The sequence below is a fragment of the Alligator mississippiensis genome, chromosome 1 (genome assembly GCF_030867095.1).
Source record: "Alligator mississippiensis isolate rAllMis1 chromosome 1, rAllMis1, whole genome shotgun sequence".
Classification (NCBI taxonomy): domain Eukaryota; kingdom Metazoa; phylum Chordata; order Crocodylia; family Alligatoridae; genus Alligator; species Alligator mississippiensis.
Genome location: NC_081824.1, coordinates 241599204 through 241611384, shown reverse-complemented (window position 1 = coordinate 241611384; position 12181 = coordinate 241599204). Strand labels below are relative to the sequence as shown.

Here is a 12181-nt window from a genome sequence, read left to right as displayed (position 1 = left end):
CCCCAGGTGGAAGGCATGGGCATGCGCATGCAGGTGGTCCCAGGCCTGGATGGGGGGCCATGGTGTGTCCCATGACAGCTGTTTGGGTCCCTGTGCAGCTGTCCCACTGTTGCTGGCCCTGGGCATGGCATAGGACTGGGAGCCACGTGGCAGAGGCAGGGTCTGGTTTCAGGCTGGCCCCCTAGTGACTGGGTAGACCTGGCAGCAAACTTGTAGATGTGTGCACTTACTGTGCAGTTAATTGTGATGGACTTTTTTACCTGCAAAAGCAGATAGCAAATTTAACACACATGTAGCTGTAACCCTGCAGCAAGTTTGCTGCCGAATCTGCGTAGTCACTAGGGGGCTAGCCCGAGGCCAGCCCCAGGGCTCTTGGTTGGGATCCTCTCCTGCTCCAGGTCTGGGCTACCTCACTGCTAGCCCCAGTCTTCAGGCTACAGAAGTCTGCAGCCACTTTGTGCCCTGGGGCACATACCACAGGGAGTCTGAGGGCACTGTAGGCTCTGTGTGTCCCCCTGGGCAGGCCACAGCCCTTCTGTGCCTGCCTCCCATCACCCCAGTAGTGCTGAGCATTTTGCTACTAGCTGCAGCCCTTTGCAGTAAATTAGGCAAACCCACAAAAATGTGTCTCATGTAGACACATTCACTGTTGAATGGCTTTCCTTTTTGTCTAATAGAGATAGTAGTAATAGTACTGTTCAGCTATATGTACTTGCATTCTCTGTCCAGGCCCCATGTGTGTAAAATCTCTGTATTTGGGACTGGCAGGGGGATGGCTAGGCACACAGGGAAGTTGGGATTGTGAGAAAATATAGTACCTGTTCCTGTGTGTCCTTCAGGAAAGTGGAAATGAAGAATAAAATTAGCCAGCATGACAAGTATAACTGCTGCATCTCGGCAAAAATCAAGGTATATGACATTTGGATTCTGCAGGAAGGCAAAGACTAGTGGCGGTCAGCCGTACACACTATCTCTGCAGTGATTTTCAACCCTGCTATCAACAGACTGATGCAGTTGACAGACAGTAGAACTTTTACCAATGATAAGTTTTTTGTTAATAAGAAGAGAGAAGTGGGGTAAAAGCAGCTCCCACAGTCTTCTTCCCTTGAGGTCAGACAAGAAAAAATGTCATGTTGGTTTGTAATAGTTTCTTGAATACTTCTGATTGGAGCAGGTCTGTGGAGTTAGATATTCTCAGACCCCTTTGGTCATAGGGCAGTGATTCTCAAGCAAGGTGCTGCAAGATCTTTTGAAGTGTGCCTTGAGCTGTGAAGAGATATGCAGGTGTGAGGAGTTAAATGTAGACTCAGGCTGCTCTCCAGCCTACACTTCCAGGCCCCTCTGCAAGGAGGTAAGCTCTGTAATAAATCAGTTAGTTTTTGAAATGTGCTACTCTTTCCTAAAAGTTATGGGTTGGTGCCTTGAGTCTAAAAAGGTTGAGAACCACTGACATAGGGGATGGTAGCTTGAAAGGCTAGGAAGTGTGCAAAGTTGGGCTCATTAATACTTAATATTTTCTGAGGTGCTCTTTGATGGTAACTTCTGGTCTTTGAGAAATTACTTCGTTTAGAATCTTTAAAACCCGAAGTTGGAAACATTGTCATTTATCCAGGACAACCAAAGTGTGAAACGGCAACTTGAATGGGGGGAGGTGTTTGGAATATTTACATTTTGTGTATTTTTCTACTGCAGCTTTTTATGTATTGGAGCAGGGCTGGCTAACCCGTGGTGCATGTGCCACAAGTGGAATGGACAGCCTCTGGGTGCGACATGTGGCAGATTGGGGAGGGAGCAGGAAACCCAGCAACCAATAGGGAAGGGAGCAGAAAGCAGAGTGAAAAATCAGACAGGGGAAGGGGATTGCAATGGCACTTGGGGGGAAGGTTCAGGGCCCACCTTGTGGCATGCCTGCCAAAAAGGTTGGCACCCACTGTAAATAGAGCAGGAGACCATAATCTTGAGCTAATAGACAGTAGTGTTACAGGGTAGGATATGAGTTGCAGAATGAATGAAGAGTGTCCCTTCTCCCCTCCCCCACCCCTTTCCTGTAAGTGGCATTTTGTTTTCAGGTCTCAATAGCTAGAATCTTCCCATCAGCAGTGTAAATTTAATTGATGTCTGTCTGATGTGACTACTTTGACTTCACACACTGTGAGTTTCATACTGATTTTGTTATAAGTGTGGACAATGGCCTAAGCCTCTAGAGCCATCATCTGGCTGCTTCAGTAGCGCAAAGCAGTCTTGAAGTCAATCTAACTGATCGCATAGGGCATTTATACATGTGCTGTGGGCATGAGGGGGGAGTGCTTTAATTAGGCGGCTCTGAGAGCGTCTTGAGTATCAGTGTCCCCGTGCTTCAAAATGGTGGAAGGGGGGGTGCTTTATCTAAAGCTTGTCGAATGATGAGCAGCCCCATTGCCATTTTGAAGCATGGAGATGCTGATACATGAGACACAGAGGCTGGCTGGAGCACAGTAATTACCATGGAACAGTCTCCTAACTCATGTACAGGCACCCATAAAGATTTCCCTGGCCACGAGAGCCTCTATGTGGCATAAAGCCACTGTAGCAGGTTCTATGGAGATTCTTTCCTCTCATAGTGTCACGAGTAGGATATTTCATAGCATATTCTTTACTCTCACAGGGGATATGAGTAGTTCTATGCCTTGGCAAGCCTCAGGGACCAGAATGACGTTTTGAGGCCATGGAGCTCTGGCACTGGCCACATACAGACATTCAGTTTCTCTTGGGAGAGTCTCTGCTCTCCCAGGAAAATCCTGAATAGCAAAAATAGCAAAAATAGTTGTTTCAGGAGAAAAATAACTTGGGAACAACCAGGATTAAATAATTCCCAGGAGGGTTTCTCATTATTCCAGGGTGTTCCCTGCCAGTGACAGTGTGCTGCTCACTGGACTCTTGTTGCTGTAGCTGAACAAGGAGCAGACCATGACCCCTTCACAATCTCACATTGTATTGCAGGGAATTGTACAAGCTGACTCTTGTTGGCACTGAATTTATAACCCAGATACCTTGTTCCAGGCATACCCAAACCCTCAGACCAATCACGGCTTCTCCATTCAATAATAGACAAATTTTATTGATATACAGTGATGGCAGATAAGAATAATGCAGGCAAGGCAAACAAAATAACCCACCCCAATTCTATATCTGCCAGTCCTAGGGGTGTCAGAGGGAAGGTACATCCGGCCAGTATTTGAGTGTCATCTTGTGGTTCTCTCTTGACTGTCAGATGTCAACAGCCTGGAGGTCAAGGGCCGAAGCCCACCCCCCAGTGGGGTGGGTGAGATGGGCTGGTGGCGTGCTCTCTGTCTGTGGTGGCCTTGGGTTCCCCACTGGGGACCCTTTGTTGCTCTGAAATCCCTCCTTTCACGTTCTTTCATTCCTCTGATGACCTTCATTCCTGGGTATTGTTGATTGGTCTCCCTGTGGTGGTCATACTGTCCATGCTCTGTTCTGTCAGCATATTCCTTTGTTCCAGCAAACCCATCACATGCACACATCTTAATTTGGTTATTTACAGGTCTCCTAATTTAGTCCATCTACCAAAGCCAGAAGTCCCAATGGCTCTGCAGTTTGGCGCTGTGACCTGGCACCAATGTTGCAGAGTCCCTTATCTCTGTTTCATAGATTCATAGATTCGTAGACATTAGGGCTGGAAGGGACCTCGGAAGATCATTAAGTCCAGCCCCCTGCCCAAAGGGAAGAAAAAAGCAACAGGGGTCACAGCATCCCAGCAAGATAGACATCCAAATGTCGCTTGAAGGTATCCAAAGTAGATGCTAGAACCACCTCCGGTGGCAGTCTATTCCAAACCTTGGGGGCTCAGACAGTAAAGAAGTTCTTCCCTATGTCCAACCTGAAATGGTCACGGAGAAGTTTGTGACCCTTCGATCTTGTCATCCCTTGGGGCACTCTGGTGAACAGACATTCCCCCAAATGCTGATGAGCACCTCTGATAAACTTATAGGTGGCCACCAAATCACCCCGAGCCTGCGCTTTTCCAGGCTGAAGAGCCCGATAGCTCTCAGCCTCTCATCGTAAGGTCTGTTTTCCTGACCTCATATCATGTGTGTGGCTCTCCTCTGGACTCTCTCAAGCTCCTACACATCCTTTTTGAATTGTGGAGCCCAAAACTTGATGCAGTACTCCAGCTGCGGCCTCACCAAGGCTGAGTACAATGGGAGAATGATATCCTGGGATTTGCTTGAGAAGTATCTATGAATGCAAGTCCATATTTTTCTTGCTTTACTAGCTGCAGCATCACACTGAAGGCTCATGTTCATCTTGTGGTCAGTCCTGACCCCCAAGTCCCTTTCATCCAAAGTGCTAGCCACTGCCAAGCCTATAAGCATGCTGCTGGTTTTTCCTCCCAAGATGGAAAACCTTGCATTTTTTGGTGTTAAATGCCATCAGGTTTTCATCTGCCCATTTCTTGAGCTTGTTGAGGTCAACCTGGATTGCCCTCCGTCCTCAGGTGTGGTCGCTTTACCCCAAAGTTTGGTGTCATCGGCAAACTTGGTCAGTCTGCTTCTGATGCCAATGTCCACATCATTAATGAAGATGCTGAACAATATAGGCCCAAGGACAGAGCCTTGAGGGACCCCACTGGTCACAGGGCACCGCAACGATTGACTTCCGTCAACCACTACTCTCTGGGTCTGATCATGTAGCCAATTCCCCAGCCAGTGGATCGTGGAGAAGCTGAGGCCGCAGGTGGCCATTTTTACCAAGAGGTGATCATGGGATACCAGATTGAAGGCTTTTTGAAAGTCAAGATGTATGATATCAATCTCTTCCCGCTTGTCATAAAAGGAAATAAGATTGGTCAAGCAAGACCTATCTGCAACAAACCTGTGCTGGCTATCCCTCAGGATTTTGCCATTGGCCAGTCTGCTGAGAATGGTGTCTTTGATAATCTTTTCTAGGATCTTCCCCGGGATAGAGGTCAGGCTGATGGGCCTGTAGTTTGCTATATCCACTTCCCTCCCCTTCTTGAAGATAGGCAGCACATTGGCCTTCTTCCAATCTTTGGGGACTTCACCGGAGGACCAGGAATTCTTCAAGATCCATGCCAGGGGCTGGGCTATGATGCTTTCCATCTCCTTGAGTACCCTGGGGTGTAAGCTGTCAAGGCTGGCTGACTTGAAGGTATCCAGCCTCTCAAGGTGTTTCTTCACAAGGTCAACATTGATGGAGGGTAAGGAATCTCCCTCACCCGGGCCTTCCTGTCTCATAATGGGACTGGTGAAAGACCGATGCAAAGTACTCATTTAGCAAGTTGGCTTTTTCCTGGGCGTTGGTTGTCAGTTGTCCCATCTGGTTTAGCAGGGGTCCAATGTTGCCCTTGGTTTTCCTCCAGCTCCCCACATATCTAAAAAAGGACTTTTTATTGTCCTTGATACTTGTAGCCAGTTGGAGTTCAGTTGCCGCCTTGGCTTTCCTGGGTTTGGTATCTGCAGGTCCGGACCAGTGCAGAATATTCCTCCTTGGAGGTGGATCCTGTCCTCCATCCTTTGTAGCCCTTTCTTTTTAGCCACAGGAGGTCCACCAGTTCCCTGCATAGCCACGGGGGCTGCTGTGCCCTTTTGCTGTCTTTCCTCCGAGATGGGATAGACGTTGCTTGTGCATTGAGGATTGCTCCCTTGAGGAGTAACCACTCATTGTGAACTCCCCTCGCCTTTGGACTGAGGCCCTCCTGAGCTTGTCAAAATCAGCTTTCCTGAAGTTGAGGACTTCTGTATTGCTGACTGACTTGCCAGCTTTAGGGCAGATGGTGAAGGTGTGAAGGGCCTGGCAGTTGGAGTCTATCTCCTGCTCACCATCCCTGATGGCACGCAGTCTCTGGACTGTGGCCTGGAGCTCCTCTAGCTGGCATGCCAGAGACCCCAAAAGGGAGCAGACCTCACAAGGGGAGGTGGCCATGTTCCTGGACTCTAGAGCCTGAAAAAGTGACAGGCAGCCCCCTGTTATGGAAGTGTGGTACATGTCTTCTGTTTCCCAGCTTGTGTATCTCTTGTCTTCAGACATAGTGGGCCTTGAAGGAAACTTTGTCACAAAGAGGCTTTTTGAAAACAATTAAACCTTGCCTTTCCCCTGAACCATTGCTCTAATGCAACATCTACTTTACCTACAAACCAGTTCCCAAAAGCAAACCTCTAAATACCATTTTCTAGCCATCAACTCTGAGCAGTCTGTGTCAGCGAATCAGGGTTGCCCGCTGTACTGCAGCCATTCTGTCTGCAGGCTGACTGAGGGAACCTAAAAACATGCTGAGATATGTATACAGAGGCCCCCATGGTTGTGCAGCATCAGCACTACAAGCTATCTTCTCTTCAGGGATTCAGTACTTGAATGTCTATTTTGCCCTCTCCAGGTAAATTTTTCTACCAGGAGAACAAACCCAGGAGAATTCTCCCACATCATATGTACATGTATATATACAGCCATAATTTGGATTGGTCTTACATCTGTTCTAATTTGTGCTGTGTTTTTTTAATGCAAAACAGTGCTAATACAGGGAGAAAGCAAAGGATGGGTTAAAACTAGAGGCACACCGATACATCGGGGTGACCACCAGTATCTGGGGGAACGTTTGTTCACCAGAGCACCCCAAGGGATGACGACTAGGTCAAACGGTCATAAACTACTACAAGACCGTTTCAGGCTGGGCATAAGGAAGAATTTCTTTACTGTCCGAGCCCCCAAGGTCTGGAACAGCCTGCCACCGGAGGTGGGTTAAGCTCCTACATTGAACACCTTCAGGAGCAAACTGGATGCTTATCTTGCTGGGATCCTATGACCCCAGCTGACTTCCTACCCTTTGGGCAGGGGGCTGGACTCGATGATCTTCCGAGGTCCCTTCCAGCCCTAATGTCTATGAAATCTATGAAATCGGTCTGATATCGGATTAGTACTGATATGAAGAAAATTGTCTATATCAGATATCAGCCCTATGGGACTGATAAGTTGGCCAGTAAATACCCATGTTGTGCACAGGCACGGTGCAGCATAGAGCAGAGCCAGCAGCATGGAGAGCTGCCTCCAGCTGGTAAATTGGAAAGGGATGGGGGAGGGAAGGGGTGTGGGGGAGGGCAGATCAATGCCTTCCACAGTAAGGGAGGGGGCAGGGGCAGATGCTGCCCAGCTGTGACGGGGGTGCAGGACGGAGGCGTGAATCACAGAGGGGTGGCTCCTGCCGCTGCTTACACACCGGGAGGGCGGGGGTGGGGGGCATGTACCCTCGGATCTGCATGGGGTGGGGTGGGTAGCAGCTGTGGGGTGGAGCTGGAGCCAGCATGGAGCAGGGCTTTTCTTGCTGTGGGCTGGGATTGGAGAGGGCTCTGATGGCACTGGGAGGAGGCTGCAACCACCCCAAATTTCACCACAGCTGTGCTCCCAGTCCTGCACTGCTGCCTGGCGCAGCCCCAGCTGAATGTACTGCCTCCACCCAAGCACTGGGAAAAGCTGGGGCTGTGCTGGGCGGTGGGTGGTGGCATGAGGCTGGGAGTGGAGATGCGGTGAAATCTGAGGTGGCTGCAGCCTCCTCCCCATGCTGCCAGAGCCTGCTCTGAGCCCAGCCCCCAGCATGAAAAGCCCTGGCTCCACCCCACACCTGCAGCCCACCCCACGCCATGCAGATCTGGGGGCACACCCCCCCACCCCTGCCCTCATGAGGTGCAAGCAGCATCTGGAGCCACCCCCAGGCTGGAGCTCCATCCCTCACCCCATCCCACCCCTACTGGGCAGTGCCTGCCCCTGCCCCCTCCCTCACCACAGGGTGTGTTGTTCTGACCCCCCTGCATGCCCCTTCCCTCCCCATGCCCCTTCCACCTCACTGGGACTTACCACCTGGAGTCAGTTGTGTCAGCTATTGGATCAATATTGGCTGATATGCCTCCTTAAATGTTGGCTATCAGTATTGGCCCCCAAAACCTCTGTTGGTTCACTCCTGCTTATAACTACATTCTCCCTTACTTGACTCTCTTATATTGTAAAGAGCAGAGGGCAGGCAGAGTGAGAAACCAGACTTTTGTATCACTGTGTAGGCAAAGGGTTGGTGCACAGCACAGATAAAATGGTGTAGCCGGGGTTTTGCCTTCCTGTGCAGCAGAGGGAATAGTGTACAGTAGAGGCAGAGTGGTGAGCTAGTTTCACATCTTAGTGCTTATTGAACATGCTTGATCCACTGCATAGAGGGTGGGGAGTTTGGCCCTTTCATAACTGTGCAGTGAAGGGTTGGTGCCTTTTAGAGAGAGACCAGGGAACTTGACATCTTTATACTCTTATGTTCACTGCATAGTACAGCATAAATTCACTAGGGAGCAAGGCTCTGACTTTGTTGTGCAGTAAAGTAGCCAGTGTACAGTACAGACAGAGCATCGAGTTGGATTAATATGTTACCGTGCAGTGAAGGGCCTGATGCCATCATCTCTCTGCAGTTGGCTGTTAATTGTACAGCATCTCTTTCATCATTTATGACTAACCCATGCATTTGTGTTCTGTTTAGTTAAAGAAAATTGGTGGTGGGGGCTTTGGTGAGATTTATGAAGCAATGGATCTTCTGACCCGAGAGAATGTGGCCCTGAAGGTGGAGTCAGCACAGCAGCCTAAACAGGTCCTCAAGATGGAGGTGGCTGTCCTGAAAAAGCTGCAAGGTAAGACAGAAAGGAGCTGATAACCAACTGTTCTTGTTTTTGTGACCTGTGGAATTATAAACATGCCCATACAAACATGCTGAGAAACTGAGGTTGTTTGTAATCTCTTTAATATTCTTTGACCTTACTTTAGGTTTTGTTTGCTATGTTAAACAATTCAGCAGAGAGTATTGCTACATTCTGCATAGTTGCTGCTGTTTGCCAGATGAGCTTCCATCCCCAGCAGCTTTCTGGCATTGAGAAGAATATAGGCCCTGTAGATTTTGTGCAAATCAGAAATACAGCAGTGACTGGGATTAACTGAGAAGCAATAGGTGGATGGCACTAACTAGGAGGTGAGGAATAGAGTCTGGGATATCTTATCAAAAGCAAGAGAAAAAGGTTCTTACTGCTTTCCAAAGTGCCAGGAGAATGGTGATGACCAAAAGCATCTTGACAAGCTTAGGAATACAGGTTTTAGCCATGTTGCTCTATAGGCAACAGTACTGAGAACTCTTGGCAGAGGCAATATCTCTTATTAGACCAACTAATGCACAACAGAACTGCCTCAGCCAGGAAAGACATTCCATCAACCCCCTCTCCTGTGCAATAAAAAACATCTTAACAAGAAGGAAGATAATTTCAATACCCTGCTTACCATCAGACACCTTGGAGGTAAACAGACTGCTTCCATATTTATTTGAGTCTATTTTGCATAAAATGAACTTTTCCACCCAGGGGAACCTATAACATCTTTCTGTTTTCCTGTGCAATATGAAGTTTCATTTCTACTTGGGAGAAATATTACAATCAGTGCATTCTCCTTTGCCTGAGGAAGGGTGCATGAGCCCAAAAGCTTGCAAATAAAGAAATGTTTTTGCAACTATTTAGTTGGTCTGATAAAAGATATCACCTTGTAGCAGGGCACAAAGGTGCCTGCTACTGAGAGAGCCGGGAAGACTCGTTGCTGAGGCAACTTGTGGGAAATAATGACCCACACCTGCCTAGCCAGCTGATGAGAAGGGGGAGGGCCTGGCTCCTATATAAACGCAAGCAGGAGGCCAGGCGGCAGTTGCTGTTCGGCAGCCAAGGAGGAGGGAGCTCTCAGCCATATTACAAAGGAGAGGCCTGATGAAGGAGCTGCATCAGATACTGTGGAGAGAGAAAGGATCCCTGGTAGGATTGAATGTTGTTATGGCCAGGTGGCTTCTGTTTACGTTGTAGCCAAGAGGATTGTGTTTATGTTTGCTATTTGTTAAACTGGTTGCTTGGGTGAGGCTATTAGGGGTTGGAGGAGGCCTCATAGGGGACTCACAGTAGAGTGGGGAACCCAGCGCCAGTGAGGGCGCAGCATTCGGGGTGCATAGACCCTAGCCCAGAGAAGGGCAGCGTTACTGAGGAGCCCCAGTGCGGGTGTGGTGAGCCCAGAGAAGGGCAGCGTTACTGAGAAGGCCCGAGAGAAGGGCGGCATTACTGAGAAGGCCCTGAGATACGGCGGCGTTACTGAGAAGGCCCGAGAGAAGGGGGTGGAAAGAGAGAGAGAGAGAGAGAGATGGGACTGCGGAGAGTCCGAGTGCCAGAGAGGGCATGGAGAGAGAGAGGGACAGAATAATGTCCATTACATCTGCGAGGCTTGGGGCGTGGTATTGGGGTGGTAGGAGCCACGCATAGCCCATAAGGCTTGGGTACGGGGTCAGAACCTTATAGGAGAGACCCCAACATACCCAATAGGATCGGTAGTCTCCCGCTTGCATACTAATACCATCAAGACGTGGCAGGAGAGATTAGAGTGGGACAGCAAAGATCCAAGAGGACTCCAAGGACGCCCCACATAAGGCACGGATGATCCAGAAGATGGCGCTGGGGAGGGCGACCTGTCACACATCTCTACCAAGAGTTCTGAATACTTTTGATGAGCTTAGGGAATTGTAAGTATTGTCTCCTATTGGAGCATAAGGATGAGTAAACAGAATAGATTGCTTGAAGCACATTTAAAAACATGAATCCCACGTCTAATTTATGTGAAGATAACTTTACATGGTGCTGGTCCGTAAATGTGGTCAAGTCCAGGTTGTATCAGCTTCAAGGGCTCAAAACTGTCAAGGCTTGTAAGTAAGCTTCGAACTGTATAGGAGGCGGCAAAATACGAACTTTCCTTTAATTCAGATTGGATACCTACTTCTAGTGTAGAAATTACATTTGACAGAGAGTTGTTCTGCAGTCGGGAGGGTGCCAAAAAAAGTAAATGTCAATGTACTTTTGTGGTTGTGTAAATGGGGTCTGGCATACAAGCAAGGGAAACCTGTGTGTGACAGGCTCATGACCACTGCATCAGCCTGTGGGCATGATGTGGACATGCCCTGTTTCCTCCCCATGTTCATGCACTGCTCATGGTCCTTTGAGACCCTGCTGGGGCACTCTGGTTCTGTGAACGTTCAGTGCTGGGGTGTGGTTCCAGTAGGGTCCTGTGCCAGGTTCTCCCCTCTGGAGGCTTTGGCAGTTTCCACTGGGCTGCCCTCTCTCAGCCCCAGCTGACCTGCTTAAGCGCTCCTGCAGGGGTTGTCACGGTTCCTGGGGAGCGGTATTGGGTCATGCATGCTTGGCTTGCTAGCTGCAGCAACCTGGCTGTTGCAGTTCACAGGGCCGTCTGGGCGGTCTGGGCTTCTATGTGTTTTCCAGGGACTTCAGCCCTGGGGAGAGCTGCTGGCTCCCTGAAGGATATGGGGAGTACATCTGGGTGCTTCACAGATACCCCAGTGGCACTACAGGCACATGCTGCCCCTCTGGGCATGCTGGTCCCAAACAGATATGCCAGGTCCCTTCCGGCTGTGGGGAGAGTGTCTGGCTCTGCTGCCAGTGCTATCTCTTTTCTCCCATGTGGCTCCGCTTCTGGGCTCCCTTTAAGCCTGGAGCTTTATGGAGCTGGACCAACTGATGATGCTTTTTCCAGCTGCCTGGTGACGGCCAGCTTGCCCTCAGACTGGCTACATGGATGCCAATGAGGTAGCAGTTGAGTTTTGAGCCTGTCACATAACATCCTCCACCTCCTGATCAATGGCAAGGTTGCCCTCTGACTGGTTGGTCTCCTCCACATTCTTGTTTCTAGGCTGGTGTTGGACTGTGAAATAAAGTAGTTGCAGAGCTAATGCCCACTGCATGATCCGAGTGTTGTAAGTTTTTGCTGACTGTAGTCACCTTAGGGGGGGCATGATGTCCAGACTGTGGAATAAACTCTCTCCAGAGGTGGTTCAGTTACCTATGCTGGTGGTTTTCAAGAGGAGACTGGACAGTCACCTCGCTGGGCTCACTTGACCCCAGTTGTCTTCCTGCCTAGAGCAGGGGGGCTAGACGCGATGATCTGTGTGGTCCCTTCCAGCCTGTAATAATCTATGATTGGTCACCAGTGTAAAAGGCCAGCCCAGCAGGTAGTACTGGAATAGCTCCACTGCCCATTTAATGGCCAGACATTCCAGCTCAATGATAGAGTATTGGTGTTCATGAGAGAACAACTTACGACTCATATAAGC

At 49.3% G+C, this 12181-nt stretch overlaps 1 protein-coding gene across 1 annotated transcript in view; it reads left to right on the top strand.

Annotated features, from left to right (window-relative positions):
* TTBK1 (tau tubulin kinase 1) overlaps positions 1 to 12181 on the top strand; it is a 291426-nt gene that overhangs the window by 76141 nt on the left and 203104 nt on the right. The window contains exon 3 of the mRNA XM_059720348.1: positions 8528 to 8675. Coding sequence (XP_059576331.1) covers positions 8528 to 8675 — 148 coding nt within the window. The remainder of the gene's footprint in view (positions 1 to 8527; positions 8676 to 12181) is intronic.